Here is a 24,120-nt window from a genome sequence, read left to right as displayed (position 1 = left end):
TCAGTCTGCACCTGAGTCTTTCATCTCGTTTTTCCCACCATGGGGATACTGGACCTGCTTTTCCCAGTCACTTGTCTCTCTAGAGCTGGTGTTACTGCAGAAGGCCTTCAGGCCTGTGGTTGTCCTCCTAATTCACCCTGTCTCTCTGCTCCAAATCGTTTTAGTGATCAGCAAGTATGTTCTGGTATCCTCCTTCACGCTGGGTTTGGGGGATGCACATACACAGAGGAGTATAGCTCCTGCCTTTGAGGAGCTTGCTTCCTGTCTAGGGAGACCACTTGGTCATGTATAGGAAAATACAAGACAGTTCAGAGACAGCTTTGGAGGGGATCAGGAAAGGTAGAGGGCAGTGCTTGATTTGGGTCTCGAAAGGAATGAGACATTCCAAGAGGTGGAGGTGAGGAGGGAGAGTATACCAGGCATGGGGGGCAGCCCACGAAGGAGCATGGCCAGGGGAGATGAATGGCCCACATAGAGAGCACTCAAAGAGGAGATGGGGCCAAGCTGGGAGAGCTTGACAGGCCAACCTGGATCACGTAGTAGACGATCTTGGAGGGACAGCCACAAGGAACCTCACAGTTTGTAGAATTGGGAGAGGAGGGAGGGGCTGTGCTTAGAATGGGAATCCCTTAGTGAAAGTGACCGTGGCAGCTGTGGGAAGGCACCACTGGAGACCAGGACTCCCATTAGAAAGCAGGCGAGGAGACATCTTAGGGGAGGTTTTTGAATCCCTTGTTTTTGTTTCCTACCTATAATCCAGTCATCTCTTGCATTGAGTGAAGTTGTCGAAGTGATTGGCATGATTTTGCTGTACTTTTCCTGCTGCTGTGACTGTGTGGTGCACACTGGGTCGGAGGCTGGCAATGACTTCCTCACTCATTCCGAGTGGCTTTCCAGGATCACAGCTCCACAAGCTGACCACCCTATTGGAGCCTGCTTTTTCTCATCGGTTCCTTGGACATTTCAGATCTTTCCCCCTCCAGTTATTTGTCTCGTTATATGGAGTAGTGTCTTGTTCTCTTTGATATAGAACTCAATTAGTAAGCTCACCTAGGCAGTATTTTTGTTATTGGTTCAGGTACAAACATAGATAATGCCTCTTTAATTATTAAAATTCCCCTTTACTTTTTGAGAAGCAGGGCAATGTAATGGACCAAGAGCTGGTCTTGAAGCTGCAGAGACCTTGGTTCAAGGCTGCTTGTGGCTCACTCTGTCACCTCCCTCCAGGGAGGGAGTTTCCTCTTCTGGCCTCCTCCTCTCCCTCCCCTAGTGTCTCCTTTGGCAAAGGCAGTCCCAGGCTCAGTCCTCATCCCCAGTTTACCCTTCATGCTTTAGACTCTTCTTGGGCCCTCTTGTTTTCCCAGCAGTGTCAGTGACTTTGGGGCCAGAACAGAGTAGCAAATTGAGGATTCTTTGGGGCTCCAGGCTTGGCTCCTGTTGGATCCCAGCCCTGGGACCAGCCCAATCATTCTGAGTCTCTGTGTTTTCACTTAACCTTGGGGGTTTTGGTGCTTGTTGGGGTGGGGGCGCTGGGGGCGCTTTGTGAGCCTGTAAGGACTGAATTTGGGTTATTATTGTTATTGGCTCTGAAACCCTCCTTTGAGAGGAGGGAGGACTGGCTTTTCAGTCACAAAGGCTCAGGTTCAAATCCTGCCTTTACCACGTACTGGCTTTGGGACCAAGTCACTTAATTTGAAACACCTTAAATTTTAAGTTAATTTGACTTTAGCTCCTAAAGTTGAGTTGACATTCCCACTTCCAGAGTTTCCTCCAGTGATTGGAAATCAAGACTTCTCTTTCCACGGGCCTGCTCTTTCGTTCTTTAAGGGCATGCTGGCTTTCTTTCAGAACCATTAGGCTGGGTGGCAGAAGAAGGGCCAGTGTGGGGAGGAGGAAGGGAAGAAAAGCTGTTGACTCACAGGGCCTCTGGCAGCCAAGATCTCTCCCCTGCACTCTAGTCAAGTCTTCTGAAGCCCCTTCTTTCCCTCCTTCTTTCGGGGCGTCCTCAGTTTCTAGAGATTAACTAAAGAGGGAGAACCAATGAAATCTCGGGATACATTTCAGTCCTCTTTTGTCCACTCCCCAACGTCACACCCAGGGTTCATGAGGAATAATTGCTGTCGGAAAAATGAAAAAGTGGAAACAAAAATGCATCAAGGAGGAAGAGGAAGAAGAGTTCTGAGCGAAGCCAAGGGCCATGCAGATGTTCTTTTTTAAAAAATTTATTTATTTACTTTTCATTTACAAGATTCAGTTCCGCAATCCCTTGAGTTTCAAATTTTCTCCCCCTCCCCTGCCGCATGGCAGCATGCAATCAAATATAGGATCTACAAATACCTTCATATTAAACATTAGTCAAGTTGTAAAGAAGGATTATAACTGGGGCGGCTAGGTGGCACAGTGAATAGAGCATGGGCCCTGGAGTCAGGAGGACTGGAGTTCAAATCTGGCCTCAGACACTTAACATTTACTAGCCGTGTGATCTTGGGCAAGTCACTTAACCCCAATTACCCTACCTTCCCCCTCCAAAAAGCAAAAAAAAAAAAAAAAAAAAGGATTATAACCAATGGAGTGAACAATGAGAAAGAAGAAGCAAAACCAAAGAGAGAGCGTGTAGTTGGCTTCAGTCTGCACTCAGACTCTGCAGCTCTCTCTCCGGATGGGGATGGCCCTCTCCATCGTGAGGCTTTTGGAGCTGTCTTGTAACCTCGCACTGCTGAGAGGAGCCCAGTCTGTCAGAGTTAGTCGTCACACACACATTGTGGCTGTGATTGTGTACAGATCTCTCCTGGTTCTGCTCCCCTCACTCAGCATCAGTTTATCTAAGTCTCTCCAGGTTATTGTGAAGTCCGTCTGCTCCTCGTTTCTTATAGCACAATAGTATTCCATTACATTCAGATACCACAACTTGTTCAGCCATGCCCCAGTGGATGGGCACCCCCACACAGACACTCTTGTTATTTCATGCCATCCTGGGTTCCCCCTTTTTGGTTTTCTCTGGAGCAGTCAGGCCCCAGGCTCTGGGCCCCTTTCCCTTTTGTGATTGGAATGTGCTGCCCCTCCTTAGTTCCCTTTCCAGAATCCATGTAGCCCCCTAACTTCAGAAGCCCACAATCCTTCTTGGGTCCCTGTCTCCCTTACTTCTGTCTCCTTTTCTCCTCTTTATTTCTTAACTTTCAGTATCCAAAAGCGCTGTTTATTCTTCCTAACACAGTTATCCCTTCCAAATAGCGGCTTCCCATAGTAGTTTCAATATATCAAGGGTTGGTATGAGAAATTAAATGAGAATTTGGGGGGAGTTTTGTGGAAGCTGCAGATGACACACAAAGGCCGGCAGATAACACAGAGCCTGTGAACCAGATAACCCAATTTTCATAAGAAGGTCCTGTAAACACCCTATAAAAGAAAAAGAAAAAAATCAGACTGCTTCTCTGGTACAAAGGGAGAGCCAAAAAATTCTGCAGATTGCAGGGGTGGGGAGGGGGCACATCTCACTCCTAGTCCCTGTGACATGGAAGGGATAACTGTAATTAGAAAGGATTACTCTTATAGATACTCTTGATGATTCTCCTCCTTACTAGAATTCCTTTTCTTGTTACCTCACCTCCCCCTCAGCCCATCCACAATGAGCTCCTTCTTCTTTCCCTTCCCCTTCCTTCCCTCTGTTACATACTTCACAATTTCTCCACAGAATGTCTCCTCTTGTGCTGGCTGTAGAGGAGAAAGTAGGTGACCTTCCTTCTTGCCATCACCAACCAGATGGAGCGTAGATGGAAGATGGCCTTAGAAGGGAAGGCACTGGCAACTTGGGCCCTAGGAAAGACATCCTGAATGAAATGGGGCTTGATCTGAGTCTTGAAGGAAGCCAGAAATTCTAAAAGCTGTAAGGGATCCCAGGCCCAAAGGGCATGAGGTCAGGAAACACAAAGAACAGCAAGTTGGTCCATATTGTTGGACTCCAGAGTATGTGCAGCTAGAGGGATGGAAAGAGAAAACATTCACTAAGCACTTACTATGTTCCGGGCCCTGTGCTGAGCTCTAGGGTTGGAGATACAACCAAACAAGACTGTCTCTCGCCTCAAGGAACTTCTATTTGAAGGACAGAAAACCCATGGAAATAAAGGAAGCTGGAAGCTGCTTGGGGGAGGGGGGAGAGACTTGAGCACGGGTGAGTGGTGTAGAGATGGTTGGGAAAATGGCATGGAGGCTGAACTCCAGGCCAGAAGAGGGCCCAGCACCCCAGGAGACGAGTGAAAAGGGGAGTGAAGGGAAGGTGACATGGTGTTGGAGATGTGGCATGGTGTGGAAGCCTTCCAGGGCAAGAAAAGGTCCACAGTCCACCTGGAAGGGAGCAGAATTTAAGATTATTGAAAAATTAGGAAGGGGCCAGACAAATGCCAAATACAGGATTTTATCTTTGATCCTGGTGGTAACAGGGAACTGTTAAAATTTATTGAATAGGGAGGTGATGTGGTTAGGCCTGTGTTTTAGGAAAATCACTTTGAGAGCTTAGTGGAACATGGTCTGGAGTGGGGAGAGATCCATTAGAAAGCTGTCATCCAGGTGTGAGGTGATGGAGGCCTGAGAGGGGGCAGCAGCTGTGTGAGATGTTGATGAGAACAGCATTGGCAACTAATTGGATCTGGGGATAAACAGAGTCAAGGATGACAAACAGAGGTGGTAAATGGGGTGACTGGGAGGGTGATGATGTCACTGCCACATTTCTCAGTCTCTCCTTTCAGGATTTTTACCTGGTGCACAGAAGTGAAATTCAAGCCAGCTTTTCTGTTTTCCTTTACTCTGGTGGGTAAAGAATGACATACCCACACACCAGCCTGGTGTGTGTGTGTGTATTTTTTTTTTTTTTGCTTTTTGGAGGGCAATTGGGGTTAAGGGACTTGCCCAAGGTCACACGGCTAGTTTTTGTGTTAAGTGTCTGAGGCCAGATTTGAACTCAGGTCCTCCTGACTCCAGGGCCAGTGCTCTATTCACCCCGTGTGTGTGTATTTTACAAGCTGTTCTTAGGGCTCATTGCCTTGACCAAGACCTATGCTCAGTGAAAATGGGTTCATGCCAAGATACCTTTGTATGGGAAAAACTGAGTCAGCGAGAATCCCTGTTTGACTGATTCCCCTGGTGACAGATTAAACAACTGCACAACACTCCAGGCCAGTTGTTGTCTCTCTGGCAGTATCAGGAGCTGCCCAGAGACTGATTTTTTTCATTTCTCCTTTCTTATTCTGTAGGATAATCCAGCCCATTTATCTCTACAGCAAGTTTTCCTTTCATAGGTGGTGATTCAAATGTTTTCTGATGAATCTCTCCAGGTGCTAGTCTCTTCCCCACCTGTGGCTTGGCACTTACTCCATCTATTGCCTGTGTTTATTTGTCTAGGAACATTTTGTTACCACTAGCAGAATGAATGTACCACCTTGCGGACAGGCACTGCCTCCCTTGTCTGTATCCCCAGTACCTAGCATAGAGCAAGTGCTCAATAAATGCTTGTTGATTGTCACTGCCCCAATTTCCCCTCCACCCGCCAGCAGCTTGCTAAATAGCAATAGTAAAATAGTGACTAACAGATATTGTGTCAGAATTCCAGCCCCAACTGCTAAGGGGAGGGGAGAGGAAGGGGTGGAGGAGGAGAGAAGCAGAGACAGAGGAAAGGGAGAATATCGCGTTGCTCTTTCTCGAGTGGAGAGGCAGAGGTACCAGGAGACCCCAGCAAAGCCAGGAAAAAGGCAGTGTGCTTTCCCAACTCTCCCTTCCCATGCTGGCTGCCCTGCCCAACCCCCCTTGTTCTGGTTGGAGAGTCAGTGGCCTAACAGGGGAAGGGCTTCTAGGCTATGACCATGGAATGCCCTTCTGCCAGCTCACTCTCACCCCTGACCTGTTTTTTTCTTCCTCTCTTAAACTGACTTTGCTCAAGGCCTGACCCTCGGCCTGAGATTGAATTTATGGGCAGCAGCTTTCTCCTCCCTAAATGGGAGACCAGGGGAGGCCTTCCAGCGTCTGGGAAATCATTGAAAGGGGCTGAACCTGAAGGAGGCAAGTTAAAAAGAGAGTGAGGCCCCCAGAAAGCCAGCCCTGGGCACCTTGAGGCATCTCTGAAGACTCGTGCTGCCTGCCATGGTAAGGCTTCACAGATCCGTTGGCACTGGGCTGGCCTGGCTTTTCATGGGCATTGGTGTATCTTAGAGAGACCCACTGCGTGCTGCTGCTCCCTTTGCTCTGTTGGGGTTGGCCATCTGCCAGTATCTTTGGAGGTGGGAAGGCAAGGGAGGCTCCCTGGAGAATAAGTGTGTGTGGAGCAGATGAATGTTTTATTAAACATTAGAAGGTGAAGATCTGGGGCAAAGAGAGCTCAGTGTCAGAGAGGCTTAAAAAAAGGCTTTTAAAAAGCCTTTCCCTTTATCGCCAGTGCCAAATGAACCTACCTCCTGGGAGAACTGCAAGAGAAAAACTGGTGGGGCCTCGGGTGCCGCTGAGAGCGCAGAAGGACAGACAGAGGGGTGGTGGCACCTCCACGATGTCCAGAACGATCAAAGGTATAGGAGTCAGACCTATGAAGGACTTGGGAAGTCATTCAGTGGTTCTCTCTCATTTTACAAGTAAGGGAGCTGAGGCCTAGAGAGAAGTGGCTTCCGAGGGTCATCCAGGCGGTAGTGGCCTGAACAGACCTGGGCTGTTGACAGCATGAAGGGAAGGGCTAATGCCCCCATGTGCCACTGCTCTGTGTCCTTCTTCTCCTCTGTTATCTGACCAGTCCTCTGTTCTGTCCTGGCTTAGACGCCCAGACTTTGAGCATTGCCTGTGAATTATATCCCCAAGGAATGTCTCTCCCACGCCTTCTTCCAGCTCTGTTGGCCTAAGCCTAGGCCTCTCTGCCTCCGTTCCTTGTCTCCAGTAGTTCTCTTACCCATAAGCCCACATGCTCGGAATGTTCTACCTGCATGCACATTCTCCAGGCTTTCCCATTTTCCCTGGTCGTCTGTCTGTCCGCCATCTGACCAAGGATTTCTTGGTGGCAAGGGATCCTTTGTACCCTCCCTAAGCATTGAGTAACCTTTGACACTCAGACTCAAGCATTTGTTTTTTTTGTAGGGAGTTGGGATTATTAGGTGCTAGAGAGAAAGGGCCAGGTGGCAGCTCCTAAAAGGCTTGGTTGAGGAAGAGGCTGGAAGAAAAGAATCACTTCTAAGGGCTAGAATTTCCCCTGGGAGAAAGGAAATGACATTTTTGCCCCAGGGGAACATCCCTTGATAATAACCTTGCTGCTCCAGTTACACCTAATTCTTGGCAGTGAAACTTCTACATCTGAAGCTTTTTCCTATTCTTTGAGTGATCCTCGTTGGTGGGCTTGGGTCTGCCCTGGGGAGCATTTCCCACCTGCTAATTCCTTAGGCCGAAAGCCTAACTCTTCACCCCTTTTATTCTGCCCTGCAATTTCTCTTGCTCCTCCCTGGCCCTGGACTGCATAGGTCCCCTTCCTTGTCCACCTACCAGCTTCTTCTGTTATTCCATTTGAGCCAGGCATGACGAGGCTGTCCCTGCTTCTCAGATAGTTGGAGTTACTTGGTGAGATAGGCCTTGGGAGAGAAGTCTGGTTCCCAGGCCTGATTTGGGACAGCAGGGCAGTGGGCCCCACTGGGGCTGAGAGGCTGCCTTGTGGCCTTGTTTCCCTGCCTTGTGGCCTCGTTTCCCCGTTTCCTCGCTCTTCAACACTGAATTCATGCCTCTGGCTCTTCTTACACTCTCGGCATTTGGGGAAACAGTTTGCCCAGAGAACAAAGTTTTCCCACTGAGCAAGGTTCAGAATTCACTTCTTTGTTTGGGATGCTGGTTTCCCCGGACAGTCACACTGGAGGCTGGCCTGCTGTGGGGGGAGAGCCATGCTGTCTTGGTGGAAAGAAGAATCAAACATTTAGTAGCCGGAGTGCAAAGCTCTTCTGATTTAACCTAGAATTCTGCCTGGGACAAGTGCCCTCCCTGGCCTGCTGTGCTCTGGCTGAGGCCATGTGCTGGCAGCCCTCTCTTTTCCCCTCTTAATCTTGAAGTTCTTTGACATCTTTTTTCAGTTTCTGATGATGAGGTGGCCCTTCCAGCCAAGACCACGCCCCCTGTGTCTGCCCCTGCTCCCCCTTCCTCCTGTCCCCTCCTTCTGTCATTCTGGCCGGCTGTCTGTCCCCCATCTGCTGGTTTCTACAGAGCAGCCCGTGCCTTCTTCTAGCCTCCTTTCTCTTGAGCCCATCCTTCGCCTCAGGCGTGTCTTTTTTAACTTTTATTTTGACTTCCAAATTCTCTTCCTCCCCTCCACATTGAGGAGGCAGGTGGGCACAGTACCCGTGCTTCTGGGCCATGTGGCGTGCTTCCTGATGTCTGTGCCTTCACTCTGGGGCTCAGACTGGCCCCTGATGCCAGGCCACGTAGGGAGATTGGTAGAAGGAGATGGAGCCTGGGGAAGAGCAGCTTAGAGGGAAAGCGGGAGGGCTGCCAACTGGCCACCCTCTGCCATTGGTTGGCCTGGGCTGGGGGGCCAAGAGCCCCTAGAGACGGGCGGAAGTTTAATGTTTCACCAAGAGAGCTGCCGGGGAGGGAGGTGGTGGACAAATAACGACCCCTCTTTGGGTCTGTTTTCCCCTCTGTACCATGAGGGGTGGAACTTAGTGTTTTTCAGCTACAAATGCCCAGGCAGATGACTTCTTTCTTGTCCTGGGGGGAAGCTGGGGGAGGGGGGCTGTTGCCAAGGGAGCCGCCATTGCTTCTTATGTGCACTAGGTGGCAGTGTTGGCCCTGGAATCCCCCCTTCTCTGATGAGGAGAAGGGGGGGGCGTGCCGAGGCTGGGGGCTGAGGCTGGGGCCATGCTTTCTTTTCATCTGTCTCTACCCCGGATCTGCTGTCTCCAGAGCCTATCCCTCTGTCCGTGGTCCTGGACAAGTTGCCATTCCCTCCACTCTCCCATGAGGGGCTGGACAGAATGGCCTTTGAGATCCTTCCAGCCTAGGGCTATGGAGGGCCCCTGGAGCCATGTGGCTTCAGTGCCCAGTGGGTGAGTGCTGGGCTGTGCTAGGGCTCAGCACTGAGAGTGGATCTGGGCTTGGCTGGGCCCAGGTAACCTCGAGGGGCTTCAGGCCAGCTGCAGTAGAGGTGCTCGGGTGTAGTTTATTGGGGGGCGGTGCAGGGAGGGAGTCTCCAGTTCTGCTAAGCACCAGGACAGCATTTTTTGTCAAAGCCTTCCCCTCTAAGGGGCTCCAGACCCCTTCTCAGCAAGCTCATCATCACACTTCCAGTGGGAGGAAGGAGAAGAGGGGGCTTCAGTAAAGAAGGACTGCTCTGTGGAGTCCCACCAGGGCAGAAGTTGGGCGTGGTGATCACTCCCTGTCTGAGTCAGTGCAGTCTCATTTTCCTCTTCTCTTTCCACTCTCAGACAAGGCCTGAAATGAGAAGGGGTAAGATGGATCCCTCTGCTGTGGTTAGCTTTCTTCCCCCCCCCCCCCAAACAGCGAGCTCTAGGCCATTAGCTCTCTAGAGAATAAAGTCGGGGGAAGTGTTAGAGCTGGTGGCTGTCTTTTTTCTCCTTTTAAAGGAGTGTCTGGCTGTCTCCCTGGGCCCAGGAGGGAAATATGGCCTGTCCCACAGGGCACATAAGCAGAGATTGTTGCTGAGCTCTACCTCAATTCTTATCCCAAGAGGGAGCCAAGTAGAAGGAATATCCTTCCATGGTGGCAGCAGCCAGAGCCTGGTGACTGAGGCGTGGGCAGCCCTTGGCAGGATGCTCTCAGTTTCTCAGCTCGGGAAGCCCTCCCAGGGGCCAATCAAATTCAAAACTTTGCCCCCCTCCTTCAGAGTTTGGCCTTGGTGTCCCAGCCAAGCTAATCTGCTCTGGCTTAGAAATGATGTAGAAATGGAGGCATTATGGCTAGAAGGTTACCTGTACTGTTGTGTAGGATGGTTCTTGTTTACAAATTTCTGCCCTGGAGCACTAGGAAAATGTGCCTTGCTTCTGCTCTGACCCTTATAGAAGGTTTTTATGCATAGCAAGTTTGCTTCTTTGTTTGGTCTGATGAGAAAATAGAGCTCAGCTTGACCTCTAGGGGAATCCCCAAATGCAGTGGCTCCCTGAATTTCTGTTTGGTGTTAGGAAGGCTTGGGTCTCCTCCAGGAATGGTGGAAAGACACATGAAGTGCTGGTTCTGCCCTGCCACCAGCTCTCTGTGTGATCTTGGGCAAGCTCCCAAGCCTTGGACCTCAGTTAGGCCATCTGTCAAATGGAACCCTTGCTTCTTTGTCCCAGGGCTCTTGTGAGATCATGTCTATGAAAGCATTATACAGGCGATGTCTCCTCATTCTCCCAGCAGCTTCCCTGAGTCAGCCCAGACACTGGGGATGCTGCAGAGAAAGGCCTGCCCTCAGGCACGCGGGGTTCTTTGGGGGCAGCAGACCCACCTGAGAGGTTTAAGAAGGGCTCCCATCTAACAAGAATCAGGATCAGCTAATCGTTGTCACGTGGTCTCCTCTTATACAAGAGGCCTTCTCGCCCTTTGTAGCGTTCAATGGCTGCAATCTCTAGAGCTGGGCTCAGCCCAACCTGCCTTTGAACAACTTGTGCTGTACCAGGAGAACACAGCTTCTAGGTGAGGAAATACAAAAGAGGAAAAAGCCCATCGAGGAGAGAAGAGGATGTGGATATGTGGGACCAGCTGGGTGACAGTGAGGGGCTTCAGGAGGCCGAGGGGAGGGGAGATGGGGCAGGGGCTGGACAGTCCTGTATAAGATTGCTCCTAATGGAGCCTGGAAAGTGAATGAATATGAAGTGAGATAAGTGCTTTTCAAAAAAGTCTCTCTAAAAACCTACGTGTTACTTTCAAAACTATCATGCTACTCTGTGCTTCCTTCTGCTCTTTTCTGTGCATTTGAAAATGTTTCATTGGCCCTCGAAAGAAAGGAAGGAGGGAAAGAGAAAGAAAGAAAGAAAGAAAGGAAGAAAGAAAGAAAGAAAGAAAGAAAGAAAGAAAGAAAGAAAGAAAGAAAGAAAGAAAGAAAGAAAGAAAGAAAGAAAAAGGAAAGGAAGGAAGGAAGGAAGAGAGAGAGAGAACAGCAAAAAAGAGAACAAAGGAGAAAGAAAGAAGAAAAGAAAGAAAGCCTTGAAGCACATAAGCGTGCTTGAGTAGAACGGATGACCTGGTGGGTTCTGGCCAGACACGGTGTGGCCCTGCCCTCTGTAACCAGAAGCTGGCGCCGCTTTTCTGCCAGCCTCTGATGAAGGGGCTGCTCTAAGCCTTCTGAGACTGTGGCCCTTGGGGTTAGGTCTAGAATAGTCCTTCCTTTGCTGCATATCAGTTCATGCTACCCCTGGATTCTCTGAGATGGCATCTGTCATCATTCCTTACCTACCATGACATAATAGTCTGTTACATTTCCATGCTACAGTTTGTCTATCTGGCCTAAAAGGCGGCCTAAGCCCCCTTCTCCCCACTTAGATTCTACTTCTTTTTTTCCCTCTTTTAAATCTAGTAGGTGTTCAATAAACCTGCTCCGCTGACTGTGTCTGCCCAACCTCATCTTCCCTCTTAACCACCTGCTTCCCATTTCTGCTCGTTTTCTTGTTTATTGTGGTGTGTTTCTAGAACAGATTGTGTGTCTATGTCAGCCTTTCCTTGCCTGCTGAGGATGAGGGAACCTCCTTCAGTGCCAGCTCTGCCACCCCTTCCTCCAGGTTTCTATATCCTTCTCATATGCCCTAATTGTCAGAAACATCAAGTTCCATCCCTTTCTTCTACCTTTCTACACAAGTATATTCCTTTTACCTTTTTTTTCCCCTCTGATTCTCACAGATCTGGACACTTTTCATTTTCAGATTCCTGAAGTATAAAATTTTTTTAAAAATCATGGTTTTCAGGGAGTTTGATGATTCTTAAATGATCTCTCCTTGATCTTGTCTCCAGGCCCATTGTTTTTGACACGAGCTGTCTTCGATTTTATTTTCTAACTTTTTCAGTCTTTTGATTTTGTTCTGCTCCTCGATGTCTTGGAGAGCCATTGATTTGTGTTTGGTCAGTCTGAAGGCGTCCCTTTTCTTGGGTCAGCTTCACCACTTTCTCTTCTGAGCTATGATTCTCATTCTGATCATTTCCTTTAGAACAGGCTTCTGAGAGACACCAGGGTATGTGAGCTCGTGTCTGGTTTGTTTTCAGTGTTTTGCCCATTGTATTTCAGTCTGTTTGACTTTCTTTGTGTCCCATGGGTTTCTTTCACACCATTTTTCTGAGAAGGGCAGGGCTCCCCAGGCCAGAGCGGGTGCCCAAGGCCCAAGGCCCAAGCTCAACAACTTTCATTTCACGAATTCATTTTTTGCCTCATCTCTTCTAGGTACTCATGTTGTTCTGATGGAAAATCTTTTTTTTTTTTTACTTTGAGTCTGTTTACCGTTACTGCGTTACTTGTTTCTTCTTTTGAGGGATCTCTACATCTAGAATAATTTTAATGCTAGTCGATATTTTCTTTGATTTACAGCTTTAATACTGAAATTGGGACTTTGAGGCAGGGCCAAGCTAGGACACTTTCTGTGCTTTTGGCTGGGTTGGCCCTGCTTGGTCTTCCCCAGTACCCTCCCTTCCCCGTAACCCTCCGTTTCCTGAAATCAGGCCTTCTCATCCCACTCTAGGGCTTAGAACACTGGATTTTCAGGGCCCTCTGTGGCATCTCAGGGCAGATGATTAGAGACCTCAGAACCTCCAGTCTGAACAGGGCTCCTAAGTCCCGAGCCCTGGGGCTTTCTGACCATTGGGGGCTTTGTTGGGGAAGTCCTCTGCTTCTTCTGCCTCTAGGTTACCTGTGTCCCAGAACTATCTCTGGTACAATTTGGAGGCTTCCTACACTCTGTTGTTAGTTCTTCCCTTCCCTGTTGCCCTCAGAATTTTGACAGACCTCTTATGCATATAAGAATTTTTTACTCTAGCTTCTCAGTGTAATTTGTAATCATTATTTGATCTGTGAGTTGCAGGGTTTGCTGGGACCTGGGTAGCTTACTTCTGGTCGGGTACCATCTTGACTGAAAGTCCCTTACCGATCTTTGAGAAGGGAAATGACATGATCAGAACTGTTTATTTAATTAATTTTCTTTTCTTTTTAGGTTTGTATTTTCTCTTTCCCTTTTATCTCCTCATTTCCCCCCAGTCCCCCCAGCTTGAAAAATCAAGGGGAAAAAAACAAAACCCATTTTAAACATGTATAGTCAAACAAAAGATACCCAGCATGTGCCATGTCCAAAGACCCAGTCTGTACTCTGACTCTGTCAGCTCTCTATCTGGAGGTGGATGTGCAACATGCTTCATCAGGAGCCTCCTGGAATTGTGCTTGGTCCTTGGGTCAATCAGAGTTTCTAAGTCTTTCAAAATTGTTATCATATAAATCCATCTCCTTTTTTTTCTGGATACTTTTACAGTTTACTTTGTAAAAAGAATTTCTGTAACAAATTGTTTTAACCACATCATGTCTTGTAAACTGTTTATAGAAAACCCAGGGATAAAATGACCTATTCATCATGGAAGGCCTTCATTTACATTATTACAGTAGAAGATGCTAAAAAGACTAATACATTATCAGATTCTAGTCTGCTGCTCCTGCAGCCACCTCAAATGTGGTCTTAAAAACGAAGCCCACCATTCTTCACTTTGTATCAGTTCATATAAGTCTTCCCAAGTTTCTCTAAAACCATCCCCTTCATTTCTTCTAGCATAATAGCATTCAGCTGCTTTCATATGCTTGTTCAGCTATTCCCCAGTTGAAGGGTACCTTCTCATTTTCCAATTTTTTGCAAATACAAAACAAGCTACTATAAATATTTTTGACCATATAGGGGTTTTTTCCTTGCTTCTTTTATCTTTTTGGGTCATAGACCTTGTAGTGGTATTGCTAGATCAAAGGGTATGCACAGTTTGGGGGGCAAAGTTCCAGATTACCTTGCAGTTTCGTCAACAGTACATGTTTTCCCATAGCCCCTCCAGAATTGTCATTTTCCTGTCAGCTTTGCCAGTCTAATGATTGTACCCGTCTGATAGTGGAGCATCACCTGAGGTGGTGGCACCTCAAAGTTGTTTTAATGATCATTTCTCTAATTATTAATTATTCAGAGCTTTTAAAAAAATGTGGCTATTGGGGCAGCTAGATGGCGCAGTGAATAGCGCACCGGCCCTGGAGTCAGGAAGACCTGAGTTCAAATCCAGCCACAGACACTTAACACAAAAGTTAGCTGTGTGACCTTGGGCAAGTCACTTAACCCCAATTACCCTCCCCCAAAAAAGGCAAAAAAAATATGGCTATTAATAGCTTGGATTTCTTCCTCTGAAAGCTGCCTTTGTCTTCTAACCATTCATCAGCTGGGAGATGATGCTTATACATTTCAGTCAATTCCCTATGTATCTGAGAAATAAGACTTTTATCAGAGAAACTTGCTGTAAAGATTTTTCCCCATTCATCTTCAGCTCTTCTCATTTTAGCTGAATTGGTTTTGTTTGTAGAAAAACTTTTAAATTTGTTTTGTTTTTTTCCCCACTTTATATTTTACTTTTTTTTTTTTTAAAGCAATCAGGGTTAAGTAACTTGCTCAAGGTTACATGGCCAGTTATTTCTGGGTGTGGTGCTAAGTATCTGAGCCTGGATTTGATTCCCAGGTCATCCTGACACTGGAGCCAGTGCTCTTACTCACTGAGCCACCTGGCTGCCCCTAAGCAATTGGGGTTAAGTAACTTGCTCAAGGTTACATGGCCAGTTATTTCTGGGTGTGGTGCTGAGTATCTGAGCCTGGATTTGATTCCCAGGTCATCCTGACACTGGAGCTGGTGCTCTTACTCGCTGTGCTACTTGGCCGCCCCTAATATTTTACTTTTTTCCAATTATAGGCAGATAGTTTTCTCTTTTTTTATAATTAATTTTTAAAAATATTTTATTTTATTTTTTTGCCTTTTTGAGGGCAGTTGGGGTTAAGTAACTTGCCCAAGGTTACACAGCGAGGTTTTGTGTGTGTGTTTGTGTATGTTAAGTGTCTGAGGCCAGATCTGAACCCAGGTCCTCCTGACTCCAGGGCTGGCACTTTCTTTACTTACTGCACCACCTAGCCACCCCCAGATAGTTTTCAACATTCACTTTTACAAGATTTTGAGTTCTAATTTTTTTCCCCTCCCTCCCCAAGATGGCATGCAATCTGATAAAGGCTGTACAAGTGCAATCATATTAAACATGTTTCCACATTGGTCATGTTGTGAAAGAAGAATCAGAACAAAAGGGAAAAACCATGAGAAAGGGAAAAAAAGGAGAAAATAGTCTGCTTCGATCTGCATTCAGACTCCATCGTTCTTTCTCTGGATGTGGGCAGCATTTTCCATCATGAGTCTTTTGGAGTTGTCTTAGATCCTTGCCTTGCTGAGAAGAGCCCAGTCTGTCAAAGTTGGTCATCACACACTGTGGCTGTTACTGTGGACAAGTTCTCCTGGTTCTGCTCATTTCACTGAGGATCAGTTCATCTAAGTCTTTCCAGGTTTCTCTGAAGTCTACCTGCTCATCATTTCTTATGGAACAATAGTATTCCATTACGTTCATGTACCATAACTTGTTCAGCCATTCCCCAGTTGATGGGCATGCCCTTGATTTCCAATCCTTTGCCACCACAGAAAGAGCTGCTATAAATATTTTTGTACATTTGGTTCCTTCTCCCATTTTTATGATCTCTTTGGGATGCAGACCGAGTAGCATTACTGCTTGATCTAAGGGTATGCACAGTTTTAAAGTTACTCTCCAAATTACTCTCCAAAACCTTTTCAGTTTCATGTCATAAAACTTGCTTGTCTTGGCTCTCAGTGAGCCCATCTCTTTCTTTTGGGTCGTGAACTCTCTCTCTCTAGATACGATGAGCAGTTTGTTCCGTGGTCTTGTAATTTGCTCGTGATATTCCCCTTCGTGCCTAAATCCTGTGCCCGTTTGGAGCTTATCTTCACATGGCCTGAGCTTTCAGGCTGCACCTAGTTTCTGTCACACTGCTTTCCTGTTTTCCCTGTAGTTGTTGCCACGTAGTGAGCTCGTGCCCCCTCAGGCTGGCTATGGTCTATCAGACTTCGTCACTGATCTCCTTTGTCACTGTGTATTGTGTACCCAGTCTGTTCTGTGTCTCACCCAGATCGTTTCCATGACTGTGGCTTTGTAGTATAGTCCATTGGGCCCCCTTCTGTCCCAGTTTTTTTGTTCCTCCAGATCAATTTTGTTGTTATTTTTTCTCGTTTTATAAAGTAATTGTTCTATAGTTTGATTGCTATGGCACTGAGTAAGTAAATGGCTTTAGATAGTGTTGTCATATCTGATATCGGCCTGGTGTACTCTTGAGCAATTAAGATTTCTCCATTTGTTTAGATGTGCCTTTATTTGTTTGTGTGTTTGTTTTGGTCAAAACTGTTTTAAGAAGGTGCATTTGAAAGCCATGTGGAGACTGCTGTCCAATCTGCTGGCAGGCTGGAGCGGGAGTCAGGCCAGGCAGGCAGGAGAGGCCTCAGACAGACAGAGGCCAGCAGGGGCTCCTCACCTGGGATCTGTGAATTAAAAAAACCATTTTGATAACTCTAAGGTAATAGGTTTCCTGGGTAATCCTAAGTGCCTTATACAGTTGATATTACTGTGCATATAAATCTCATCAGCTAGTATGACTCCAGCGTGTTCTAAATGTGACCTCATCTGATCCTCACCATGACCCTGTGAGAGATGCTGTTGTCCTCAGTGTCCACAGGGTTCTGATGAGCGCACAGGGCTATGGCCAGAAGGCTCCAAGGCAGGATTCCAGCCGAAGTCCTTCTGATGCCACGGAACCATCCAAGCTCCCTCAGTTTCCCCAGACTGACAAAGGGGCCCTCGACCAAACAGGCCAGTGGAAGAGATAGGTCCATTTTCAAATGAGGACATTTTGGAGCAGTTTGTGACTTACCCAGGTTCAAGCAGATTAATGATGGAGGCAGTTTTTAGATCCAGGCCTCCTGGCTCCTAGAGCTTTTCTTCTTCAGACTGACCATCAGACTCATCCTTCGCTCTTGCGACCTTCAGGGGAGCCGTGGGAACTGCCTTGCTCTAAAACATGTGGGGCTTTATTTTTGGCTGACTTTGCTTTTCCTGGAAGTGGGTGGAAAGGACCAAGTAGGGGCTGAGATGTTTAGTCTTTGTTCCTTACAGGCAGTCCCACAGGCAGCTCTGCCTAAAGGCCTCCCCTGGAGCCTCAGCTCCTGTCTGGAAGAAGGGAGGCACATGCTAAGAGCTGGGCTGGAGGGTCCTGACTTGAGGCAGTGGGGACTGGGCTCTCTTGGGCAGGTGTGGTGGCTGCTAAAACTGCCTGCTTATCCTCCCTCCCCAGCTTCTGCCAAGACCCCAGTAGATCAGCTATTTTCCATCCTTTCTGCAGCCCACCCACCAGAACCTCCTGTGGCTCTTCTGCATTGAGCCATGGGCTGTTCTCAGTGGACGCGCCTCGCAGACTCTTGGGGCGCCTTTGGCCCCATCTGGGGCTGTTGCCCACCCACTTGTCATCATCCTCCCTCTGAGGGCTTTGGCCTTGGCTGGGAGCTCCAGATGCCCTGGGATGACAGACGAGGACAGGAAGTGCTCCAGCGGCCCCGTTATCCTGATTTTACTCTTGGCCGTGACCCAGCCTTTGAGTTGTCTACCAGACTTTGAACCCTGGGGCCGGTGACATCAGGCAGATCAGGAGCTCCTGGTGGGCGAGCCCCAGTGTGGCCCCAGCCCCCAGCCTCTCTTCCAGGCAGAGGCCGCTCCATTGTCTTGGCCTGACGACCTGACCCTTGGCAGGGTGAGTACGTTGTGAACCTGGTCCCTGCTAGTGGGATGGGGCAGGATCTCTTGTATGGCCTGTATCTTGGGTGTTGTGTATGTGTATGTGTGTGTGTGGGGGGGGGGTTCATCTGATGCCTCATTTGTCAGGTCTGCCTTCTTCTAGGCTGGGCCTGGGACTATTTCCTTCAGGCCTACCAGGCCTTTCTCTATACAACATCACTAAACGTGGAAGGGGGAGTTGGGGGGGGGGGCGGGCAGGCTCATTTCACTGGACTCCTGCTTATGTGTGCCTCCTGTCTTAGCTGAGTGAGTATGCGTATGGGGGGAGGACAGTGATCACCAGGGTCCCTCTTGCCTCCGACTTGGTGAGCCTGCCTAGGGTTTGTGGCTTGTGTGTCGTGGGTCAAGGTTCAATATCAGTCCAAATGGTATGGATGGAACCTGGCAGAGCTGCCTCTTGGTCTCTGAGATTCTGCCTATAAGTGAGCAGACAGTGGGAAGGCGTGGGGAGGGCCTTCGCCCCTGCCTGGCCCGGCTCTGCTTGAGTCCCCAAGCAGTCCTCAACCCACCTAAGCTTTGTGCTGCTGCGCATGTCTCTGCCCCTCACTCAGCTGTGACTGGCTGCCTCAGCTCCTGCAGGGCTGCCGGCTTCTGTTCCTGTCTGGGCAGCTTCCATTCGGGGGCTGAACGTGTCTCGGGGCTGCCAAGCCACATCCTCTCTGTCCTCTCCTGGTCAGGGCCTGTGCCTGTTCTGATTTCTGACCTCAGTGAGCCACTCCTTCATTCAGAAAACATTTCCTGCACACCCATTCCTCTGGTTAAGGCCTGTGCTACCAGGGAGATGAAGAAGTAACTGAGACACGCCCTTTGCCTTTCCCCAGTTTACCATGGGGTAGGGAAGATGTGATTGAAATAAAGTAGCAGTGAAGGTGGTGTCAGAGGGGCCATGCCCAGAGCTGGAGATTTCGAGAGGAAGGGCCCCTTGCACACTGAGGGGCAAGCTCTCCTGGAGCAGGGGCTCTCTGGAGAGGCAGCTGGAGGGCAGAGCCCAGAGAGCCTGGATGGGGCACAGCAGAGGTCTGAGGGAGCCCTGGATGGTTAGTGAGCAGAGGAGGGACTGCATTCTCATGTCCAGTTGCTTCTTTCTGTTGAGGAAGTCTAGGCTCACTTATGGCCAAGGCTCTCAGTTGCCAGTGTCTTTCCATTCCATGTGCCCAAAGCTGCCCTTTAGAAAAGGCTGGGCCGGCAGGGTGTGGGGGAGACTATTGCAATCATATGGTCTTTGGGCTTTTTAAAAATTAAATTTCCTTTCTGTTCTGAAGTCCATTTCCCACCACTCCCCCTCCAGAAAGCAAGAAAAAGAAAACCCATTCCAAAGATGCATACTCCCTTTAGGAAAGGCAGCAGTAATGCTATTGCTGTATTTCAAAAGCTTGACAGACTAAAAAGAGCTTCTCTCAGGATCCTGGCAACAGCAGAAGTAGTGCAGGGCAGGTGAGTCTCAGCCTAAGGCTGCTTATTACCAGTGACTTTGCCAAGGTGACAAAACTTGTCAGTGGTGGGATTAGTGTAATGAGTACCTAAGAGGGCAGGTCTGCCGAGGGAAGGGAGAGGCCCACACTGAGCAAGCCAGAGGAGGAGGAGGGGAGGGCTGGGCCAAGGACAAGCGTGTGTGGGCTAGGGTGGCGAGTGTCCTTGTCATCTCACACCAACACTCCCTGCTTTAAGTCTCCCACAGACCCAGGAAATCAGGGCTCCCTTGTAAACTCACCCTGCCCAGATTTCTGCCCAGAGCTGATAGAAGCGTCTTTCCCTCATCACCCCTGGGGGCTGACCCCACCTCCTAGTGCCCTTTGGCCCCTTGGGAGAGAGGTTGGGAGGGAGGGAAAGGAAGGAGAGGAGAAGCATCTGGCGGAGGAGTGAAGTCCAACTATTGATCTGTTCAGCCTCCCCCACAAGGAGCCATCGGCACCAATTGGCCAACGCTGGGCCTGGTCTGCCTGTGTCCACCAGCCGCATTGTGTCTGAGGCTGAAAGGAGCCCATGGAACCGGCTCCTGAGACTTCCAGGAAAGCAGGCTAGGTAGACTGAGAGCTTTGAGGGTGATTGGTCTCTGGCCCCCTCCTTCTGCTCCCCTGTAAGGGAAGGCACACAGGATGATTCTCCTTCCACCTAGAGGCAGCTCCATGGCACCACATTGGATAGAACTCCAGGCCTGGAGTCGGGAGGACCTGAGTTCAGATTTGGACTCTTAACACTTACTACCTGTGTGGCCCTGAGCAAGTCACTTCACCCTGTTTGCCTCAGTTTCCTCCTCTGTAAAATGAGTTGGATAAGGAAATGGCAAACCAGTCCAGGCTCTTTGCCAAGAAAAACCCAAGTAAGATCACAGAGTCAGACATGACTGAAAACAACGGAACACGTTCCTCCTCTGTCAGGCAGGGGACCATTTGCTCTCTGGAACATTGCTTCCCCAGTGTGATGGGACCATAAAAGGCACAGCGGGGCTGTGAGTGTCATGGACAGGGCCAGAGGCTTGGAATCTCATCACCTCATCACCCAGCTCCCTTTGGGTGACAGCCAAAATGGATTCGCCTTCTGGGGTCTGTGGAGTCGTTGACCTCCCCAGGCAAGGAAGGTGAGGTCTGTAGCCTCTCCTCTTCAAACCCCACCAAAAAAGCCCCCAGACTCTCCAGGTGGAAGCAGAAGGGACATAGCCATGGAAAGAGAGGCCACAGCTACAGCCTGAACAGACACTTGGCTTGAGACTTCCAGGGCTTCCCCCACGTCACCTGTCCTCCCCTGTCAGTCTCCCTGTGTAGTCCCCACGGATCCAAACCACCCCCCCCCCCGCTTGCCTGGTCTGGGGTCCTGTCCTTCCCTCTCTTCCTTAGGTAGACCACTCCACTTAGGTAAAGGGAGAACTGCCTGTGATTGATTTCCTTTGTCATTCTGCACATTTTATGCATTTAAAAACATTTTCCGGAGAAAAGGGCCCCCTGACTTCTCAGGTGAAGTCCTTGGGAGTGAAGGATCCCTTGGTAAAGAGGGCCACTCAGCCAGTAAGAGGCAGACAGGGCTGTTCTGGAGGGCCTAGATTTAGAGGGGAGGGGCCTGAAGGACCAGGAGGCAGCTGGGCAGTTCAGTGGTTAGTGCAGGCATTTGAATCCTGCCTGAGTTCTTTATCTGTAAAATGGAGCTCACAGTGGCTCTTCCTGTACAAGATTGTGGTGAGTAAAATACAGTATTTCTAAAGCTTTTTGAGGCAAACCTTATGGTGCTGGCATCACTTATATGAGAGGTGATTGGGTTAGCCTAGGTCACACTGCCTGAGTTGGAAGAGTCCTGTAGGAAGCATCCAGGCAGACAAGCCTCCCTCTGTGCATGAGAGCTGAGTGACTTACGGGTAGATAACTAGCCAGGCTAGGATTTGAACCCTTAGAGAGCACGCCCTTCCCTCCCACCTGCCGTCGTTGCCTGGGCCACATCTGGCCTGCGTGGTGCCACCGCTGGGGTGGGCATTCCTTGTTGCAGCCTGGATGAACGCCAGGGCATGTTTGCTGGATGGTTTTGCCACCACTGAGTGTACCTTGACCGGGCTGGAGGTGGCAGGAGGCTGAGGCCTGGCTCTTCTCAGCTTCATCACCATCCTAGAATAGCGAGGCCTGGGCTGGAAGTTTGCGTTTAGGGCGGTTCTTGGGCCAAGTTGAATCTCTGGTCTGGCAGCCAGTTGGACCATCCAAGGGCCCAGAACACATGAACTCACTAGGGAAGGAGGCCTGAGGTTATGCTTGCTCTCTCATGAGAGGCTGGAGGTATGAGGAAGGGCTCTGAAGGAGGACTCTCATGCCTTCCTCAGGGGTCTCCCTGGAAGCTGGAAAAGAGCTTCCTGAGAGACCAGTTTCACAGCAGGGGCTGCTCTAACCAGCTTCTCTCTCTCCCTCTTTGTTTCTCTGTAGATGTGGAGGTTCCATTTGGCCCGAGGGGGCCTAAGGCTCCTGAGTGTCCGACGAGCCTATAGCAACCAAAATAGCCATTGCCCCAAGTACAAGCCCATCAAGAAAGTCATGGTGGCCAACCGAGGTGAGGCAAAGAGGCAGCTCCCCTCCTCAGCCCTGCTTCCCCTCTCAGCCGGCCTGGCCTGGCCTGGAGACGGTGCCCGCCTAGGTCACTCACATCTCCTGCCCATTCTAGAGCTGGACCCACATGTTTGCTTCTCACTTTTCCCAGGGGAGATAGCCATCCGAGTGTTCCGGGCCTGCACGGAGCTCGGCATCCGCACCGTGGCCGTGTACTCCGAGCAGGACACGGGGCAGATGCACCGGCAGAAGGCAGATGAAGCCTACCTCATTGGGCGCGGCCTTGCCCCAGTGCAGGCCTACCTAGATGTCCTAGACATCATCAAGGTGGCCAAGGTAGGTGGGGCTGGCAGGGCCGGGAGCTGCCGTGGGGAGCTCAGAAGGGGCTTTCGGGGTTCAGCCAAATGCTCCCCTGCCCCCTGGAACGACTGCCTTTCCTGGACAGGAGAACGATGTGGACGCCATCCACCCCGGCTACGGCTTCTTGTCGGAGCGCTCTGACTTTGCTCAGGCCTGCCACGACGCAGGGATCAAGTTCATTGGTCCCAGTCCTGAAGTGGTCCGCAAGATGGGGGACAAGGTGGAGGCGCGGGCCATCGCCATCGCTGCAGGTACGCGGCGTCGGGGACCCAGGCCGAGGGGTGGCAGCGGGAGGATTCGCAGCCAGATTGCTGCTGCAGATTCCATGCTCCTGTCTCTCAACAGGCGTCCCAGTGGTCCCAGGCACAGATCATCCCATCTCTTCCTTGCATGAGGCTCTTGAATTCTCCAACAGCTATGGCCTCCCAATTATCTTCAAAGCCGCTTACGGGGGTGGGGGGCGTGGCATGAGGGTTGTATACAACTTTGAGGTAAACAAGCATTGGGGGCCGGGGACAGAATTGGGGGAATCTGAGAGAGGCCTGTCCTTAATAGATCCCTCCCAGTCAAGCCCCCCCCCCAACAACCTTGACCCCAAAAGTGCGGAGTGCTGGGGGAGGAGCCGTAGGTGAACCCTAGAGGAAGGGCCCCGGGGATGGCTTGTGTGACCTAGAAGCAGGGGGACCCATCTCTGTCTTGCTCCAACTCTCCAGGAGCTGGAAGAGAATTTTAACCGGGCATATTCTGAGGCCCTGGCTGCCTTTGGGAATGGAACGCTGTTTGTGGAAAAATTCATCGAGAAGCCACGACACATCGAAGTGCAGATTCTGGGTAAGCAGCCCTTGCCTGGGCAGTGCCCTCTGACCCCATGAGGCCCGCTCTGGGGCAGCAGCCCCTGGGATCTGGGAACAGTGGGGGCTGGGCCCCCTCACCTTCCCCACACCAACCCTCCCCCTGCAATGTGGAGGGGGGAGCTCAGAGCCCCCACTGGCTGGGGCCCTGGGAGGGCGGGGGCGCTGGGGAGAATGAAGCTGGCCCCCTGCCTCCCCCAGGGGACCAGTTTGGGAACGTTCTGCACCTCTACGAGCGGGACTGCTCCATCCAGCGGAGGCACCAGAAGGTGGTAGAGATCGCGCCCGCTGCCCACTTGGACCCCCAGATCCGGAGCCGCCTGACTAGTGACTCCGTCAAATTAGCCAAGCAGGTGCAGAGCCGGCCAGGGCAGTGCGGGGAGGAAGGGAGGGAGGGGGCAGTGCGAGGAAGAGGACTGCTGGGGCTTCTGGCTCTGGTGTCTGGGGCCGGAGAGCCAAGAGTCCTCAGCTGCCCCATCCTCTTCTCTCTTCTCCCTCCTCCTCTTCTCTGCTGCTCCTTCTCCTCCTCTGCCGCTGAAGCCATCCCCCGGCCCTATGGGTCCCACCAGCTGATCCAGCTTGTCTTCCCCTTTAACCCCTGGCATTAAAAAGGCACTAAGCCTCCTCTAAGAAGGCCCCCCAAGGCCAAGCCTCCCTCACAGAGGCCACCCTTCCTCTCTGTCCTGCCCCTCTCTCCTTCTGGCCCAGTGGCCTGTGCTCGCAGGCTCCTGGATATCCATCTGGAAGGGGCCTCTTTTCTTTGAGAGCCAGCATGCTGTGGGCCCCCAGGCCTGCAGCACAAGGGGTGCTGGGTCCCAGTTCAGTTCTTCTGAGTCCTCCAAGGCCCCAGTTGGCAGAGCCTCCCCACCTTCAGTGAGCTGGGGCACGTTCCCAGGTGGCCGTCCCCCTCCCACAGTCTTCTTTTCTCCCTCCTGTTGTGCCCAGTGTGGAACTGGACTTACATCCTGGCAGGCCTGCCAATGCAAGGGGTAGCCCACCTCCTCCC

General features: G+C 50.3%; 1 protein-coding gene across 5 annotated transcripts in view; it reads left to right on the top strand.

The window, feature by feature from the left end:
• The window catches only part of PC (pyruvate carboxylase), an 87,650-nt gene that overhangs the window by 42,633 nt on the left and 20,897 nt on the right, over positions 1-24,120 (top strand). For 3 of the 5 annotated variants that reach the window (XM_069066448.1, XM_069066449.1, XM_069066450.1), the window contains 6 exons: positions 21,784-21,907; positions 22,055-22,239; positions 22,349-22,514; positions 22,609-22,754; positions 22,977-23,094; positions 23,316-23,467. In XM_069066448.1, coding sequence (XP_068922549.1) covers positions 21,784-21,907; positions 22,055-22,239; positions 22,349-22,514; positions 22,609-22,754; positions 22,977-23,094; positions 23,316-23,467 — 891 coding nt within the window. Of the gene's footprint in view, positions 1-5,925; positions 6,133-20,329; positions 20,463-21,783; positions 21,908-22,054; positions 22,240-22,348; positions 22,515-22,608; positions 22,755-22,976; positions 23,095-23,315; positions 23,468-24,120 lie in introns of those variants that run through there. The other 2 variants (XM_069066447.1, XM_069066451.1) reach the window with 2 other exon arrangements.

Source organism: Petaurus breviceps, unplaced genomic scaffold, assembly GCF_028583685.1.
Source record: "Petaurus breviceps papuanus isolate PSGF00001 unplaced genomic scaffold, PetGlider_PUasm1.0 90721, whole genome shotgun sequence".
NCBI lineage: Eukaryota > Metazoa > Chordata > Mammalia > Diprotodontia > Petauridae > Petaurus > Petaurus breviceps.
The sequence above is the reverse complement of the archived record's forward strand: the minus strand, read 5'-3'. Positions and strand labels throughout refer to the sequence as shown.